The sequence below is a fragment of the Tupaia chinensis genome, unplaced genomic scaffold, assembly GCF_000334495.1.
Source record: "Tupaia chinensis unplaced genomic scaffold, TupChi_1.0 Scaffold000532_1, whole genome shotgun sequence".
In the NCBI taxonomy this organism is placed as follows: domain Eukaryota; kingdom Metazoa; phylum Chordata; class Mammalia; order Scandentia; family Tupaiidae; genus Tupaia; species Tupaia belangeri.
The window spans coordinates 8,356,818-8,362,074 of record NW_006160045.1 but is presented as its reverse complement, the minus strand read 5'-3'; the positions used below and the strand labels follow the sequence as shown (position 1 = coordinate 8,362,074).

General features: G+C 40.0%; 1 protein-coding gene across 1 annotated transcript in view; it reads right to left on the bottom strand.

Annotated features, from left to right (window-relative positions):
- Window positions 1-3,868: 3,868 nt before the first annotated feature.
- SDE2 (spliceosome associated SDE2) overlaps window positions 3,869-5,257 on the bottom strand; it is a 25,967-nt gene continuing 24,578 nt past the window's right edge. Inside the window, 1 exon segment of the mRNA XM_006157252.3 lies at window positions 3,869-4,090. Within this exon segment, the coding sequence (XP_006157314.2) occupies window positions 3,869-4,090 (222 nt within the window).

Sequence of the window (5,257 nt, the reverse complement as noted above, 5' to 3'; positions counted from 1 at the left end):
AAATTAAAAATAAAGAAAGTAAAAGAATCCTTAAAAAAAAAGTTAAGACCTTAATATAACTGTATCAATAATTCCTCTTGGGAACCAGCAGTTAGTGTAATGGCTATGTCGCTGGACTCCCACATAGTCGACCATGGTTCACGTCCGGACCTGGTGGCTTAAAACTCACGCTGGGCGCATGTGCGTGCATGCCCAAGATCCTGAGAGGAGAATGGAGGAGAAGGGACTGCGGCTTGATCATCCCCCCGGGGGGTGATTTCTCATCTTTTTCTATGTCTCTGTCTGGCGGGTGCATGCGCCCTGTAGTAAAAAAAAAAAAACTCTCCAAAAAAAAAAAATCCTTTTTGTTTAGAGAGAGAGATTTTTGTTATAGGGTGCATGCGTTCACCGAAGAGAGAGACAAAAAGCAAGAAATCACCCCTCAGGATGCAAAATCACCATGTTGCAATCCTTTCTCCTCTATTCTCCTCTCGGGATCTTGGACATGCACGCACACACACTCCATGTGTTTTTAAACCACCAATCTAGGACTCGAACTGTGGTCGACTATGTGGGAGTTCATTGACATAAGCATTACACCACTTGTTGGTCCCTCAATAATTACATTTAATGTTAATAAACACTAATTAAAAGGTAGAGTGTCAGAATAGATAAAAATGCAATACTCAAGTGGATGGTATGGAGGTTAAGGTGCTGGACACTCCCACATGGCCGACCACAGTTCAAGTCCTGGACCTGGTGGCTTGCTTTCTCCCCCCCACCCCATGTGTCTCTCACTGGTCAAATTAAACTAAATGAATGAATAAACAAAATTAAAATAAATAATTCTAAAAAAATAAAATAAAAAACGCAATACTCAAATGTATGCTGTCTATAAGAAACCCATATTTTAAACAGACCCAGAGAGGCAGAAAGTAAATGACTAGAGAAAGGTATACTGTACAACAGTAAGCAGGAAGGGGGGAGTGGCTCTACTTATATCCACTCATAAAGTAGACTTTATTTCAGAAAGTAATTACCAGGGACAAAGAGGGCACTTTCCTAATGACAAATCATCAATCCTGGGAGGGTATAACATAACCTGGTAACAGAGCTTCAAAGTAGGAAGCAAAAACTGATAGGATTAGAGAAATGGACAATAACACCATCATAATGGAAGATCTCACACCCTCTCTCAGTACTGAAAGAAATAAACAAATCAGTCAAGACTTCAAAGGGCTGAACAACACTTAACAATCACCTGATCTGATACTACAGACCCAACAACTCAAAATACATGTTTTTTTGTTTTTGTTTTTTTTGCCCTTTAGCATGTTCTTAGCCGGCTACAGCCAGAGTAAACTCCGGACTGCAGCCCTGATGGCCAGAAGTCATGAGTATTTATTATGGAAGGAGTTTTACAGGGGTAGGATGGGAGAGGGGAAGTAAGTGAAGGATTTTACTCCAAAAGGTAAGGCGTTAATGGATGGAAAAGTGAGCTGCGTTGTGAAATCCTTGGTTCTTTGGGTCCAGATGACTAAAATTAGAGATCTGTCCCTAGGCTCAAAATGAAACCGCAACCACGAATGAAGTAGATAGAAAAGAAAGTTTAATAGAAAGAAAGGAAAGGAAAGAAAAAGTACACCCAAAAAGATTGTTGGGCGGGCGGATTGCCAAGTGGCAACCACCAATACATGCTTCTTCTAATCTATACACGGGACATGCACTGAGACCACATACGTGATCATAAAATTAGTCTCCATAAAAACTAAGGGACTGGGACCAGCAGTTGGCATAATAGCTATGTTGCTGGACTCCCATATAGTCGACCACGGTTTAAGTCCTGGATCCGGTGGCTTAAACTCACACTGGGTGCATGTACGTGCATGCCCAAGATCCCGAGAGGAGATTGGAGGAGAAGGAATTGCAGCGTGGCCATCTGCCCCCCCCCACCCCGGGGTGATTTCTCGCTTTCTGTCTCTCTGGCAAGTGTACACACCCTATAGCAAAAACCTCTCCAAAAAAAAATAAAGGGACTAAAGTTATAAAGATGATATTTTCTGACCTTAATGCAATTAAAGCAGAAATCAGGAACAAAATATTTAGAAATAAAAAAAATTGCTAATTAAAAAAAAAATTGTTTTTGAGAAATTTTTTGGTATAGGGCACATGTACTCGCCAGAAAGACGGAAAGCCAGAAATGACCCCCACGGGGGGGAGGATGGCAATGCCACAATCCCTCCTCTTCTCAGGATCTTGGGCATGCATGCACAGGTGCCCGGCGTGAGTTTTAGGGCACCAGGTCTGAGACTCGAACTGCAGTCAACTATGTGGGAGTCCAGTGACATAACCGTTACACCGTCTGCTGGTCCCCTAAATTTGCTAATTAAAGAACAAACTTCTAGATAATCCATGGATCAAAGAGAATTCACAAAGGAAACATTTATAACTGAATGGTAATGAAAATACATTAACATTTTATTAAAATTTTAAAGATGGGGACCAGCTGGTGGTGTGGAGGTTAAGACACCTGGATCCCACGTGGCTGACTAGGCAGTTCCAGTACTGGATCCAGCAGCCTGAAAAATACGCTGGGTACATGTGCACATGCATCTAAAATCCCACGGGAATGAAGAAGGGATTGTGGCATGACCATCTCTCAGAGCCGAGGGGAGAGGGGGTTGTTTTCTCACTCTCTCTCCAGCGAGCACACACACCCTATAACAAAATTTTTTTAAGTTTCTTTCAAGATGCCAGAAAAGAAGTGCTTCGTGGGAAATTTAGAACTTCAAATATTTATATTAGAGGCCAGATGGTTGCATAAAGTTTAAGGTGGCTGAATCCCACATGGCCGATTGTATGGTTCAAGTCTTGGACCTGGTGGCTTGAAAAACACACCAGGCACATGCGCACATATGCCCAAAATATCCCAAGGGGAGAATGAAGAGCCTGCAGAATGTCCATCACCACTGGCGGTGATCTCTCACCTTCTCTTTCTCTCCCCCCCTTGAGAGCACATGCACCCTGCAGCAAAAACTACTACTAATAATAGTAAAATAAAGATATTTATATTAGGAAAAAAAATCAAAGGAAAAATCTAAATCAAAATTTAAAGAAAAAACTTTAGCTTAAAATAAGTCTTAGGTCATTTGCTCTTTTTTTGAGCAAAGTGAATCCCAGCCAAGTATAAGAAAGAAACAGAGAGCAGAAATCAATAAAATTAAAAACAGAGAAAAATGACAAAACCAATAGCTTGTTCTTTGAAAGTCAGACCCAATGAAACTGATAAACCCGTAGGCAGATCCAATAAGAAAGAGACGATCAGTATGAGAATAAAAAGAAGTTATCATCACAGCTCTTGGAGACATTCCAAGGATAAAGAGAGATTATTATGAATAATTCTGTATACAAATCCAACAACTTGGGTCAAAAGAATAAATTCTTTGAAAATATAACTTACCTAAATGACATAAGATGAACTAAAAAATCTGAAGAACTCTATGTATACAAGGGGTTTCCAAAAAATTCACAGAAAAATACATGTAAAAAAATTATTCACGCGGGCATATGTGTATACATACCCAGATCCCAACAGGACGGCTAAGTGGGGAAGAAGGAACTGCAGCCTGACCACGCCCCAGTTGGGGTGCTTTCTCCCTCTCCCTTCTCAGTTTAGGGTGCCTCTGGCATTTAAAACAAAAAGCCTCCCCACAAAGAAAATGTCAGGCCCAGATAATTTCGTACATTAATTCTATAAATGTTACAATAAAAAAAGGAATAATTAGTTTATTAAAAAGCTAGTTTTTAATACCAACAGGAAAAATGGCAGAGTCCACATTATATAGCTTTTAAGTGAGACTGTAAAGTAGAAATTCAGCTCTGACGGAATTCATCTCTTCTTCCCTTTCAAAGGCCTGGCGAATAAAGCTGGGTCAATCTGTCCCCTTGCCAGTCCCCTGACGGAGAAGAGCCTCGCTGCCCGCTCCTGCAGAGTGCCTCCACATTTCAGCCCGAGGGCCATCAGCTCACACTTGAGCTTCTCCAAACCCAGCAACTCCAGTTCTGCAGCAGAGGTGAACGCCAATAAGTCTATACTTCCCTGGCCAATCACCTGAGGGGGAAAAAAGAAAAAAAATTTAAAACAGGCTATTTTCTTGGAATAAAGGCTAGATATTAACTATAGTCTATTTTTCAAGAATTTTCATTTAATTTGCCTAATCTTGCTATTACATTTTAGTAATCACCTAGAAGTTATTCCATATGCATTTTTAATACATAACTAATAAGTTCATTCTCACCTACATATTTGGAAACTAGCAGTCAGAACAGTAACAGAAGTAAAGAATTTCTGAATAGATTCTCAATATTACTCTTTTCTAATTTTTCTAGTAAAAATCTACAACTAGCCTACCTCACACTATTACCACAGAAAGAGCAGGTATTCAAAACAGCTTTTTAAAAAAATTATTTTATTTAACTTTATTTATTTTAATTTGACCAAATAGGGACTGAGAGAGAGAGAGGGTAAGTGAAAAAGCAAGCAGCCAGGTCCGGGACTCGAATCATGGTCGGCCAGCAATGTGGGAGTCCAGAGCCCTTAACCACCACACTACCTGCCAATCCCCCAAACAGCCTAATTTCATTTATTTATTTATTTATTTATTTATCTATCTATCTATCTATTTATTAAAGAATTATTTATTATTTTTTTTTATTCGTTCATTTATTTTAATTTGACCAGAGAGTAAACGAAAGAGAAAGAGAGAGTGAGTGAGAAAGCAAGCCACCAGATCCAGGACTTGAACTGTGGTCAGCTATGTGGGAGTGCCCAGCACCTTAACCACCACGCCACCTGCTGGTCCCCAAACAGTCTAATTTTAATAAGACTCTCGTGCCTCTGAATCTATCAATTCCATATATTTTTTAAAAATTTTTGCGCAGGGTGTATACTCACCGGAGAGAGACAGAGAGAGGGAGTGAGAAAGTCCAGCCCATGGGGAATGGTCACACTACAATCCCTTCTCCAACATCTCTCTCTCCTCTGAGGATTTCAGGTATGCATGCGCACATGCAATTTCTCAAACTGCCAAATCTAGAACTAAAACTGCATAGGTGACCAGGTGAGATACAGTCAGCCATGTGTGATCCAACCACCTTGACCGCCATGCCATGAGTTGACCCTATTTTCGTAATTTTAATGCTTTCTATTTTTTTCCCCAAGAATTACTTTTCTTTCTTTCTTTCTTCTTTCTTTCCTTTCTTTCTTTCTTTCTTTCTT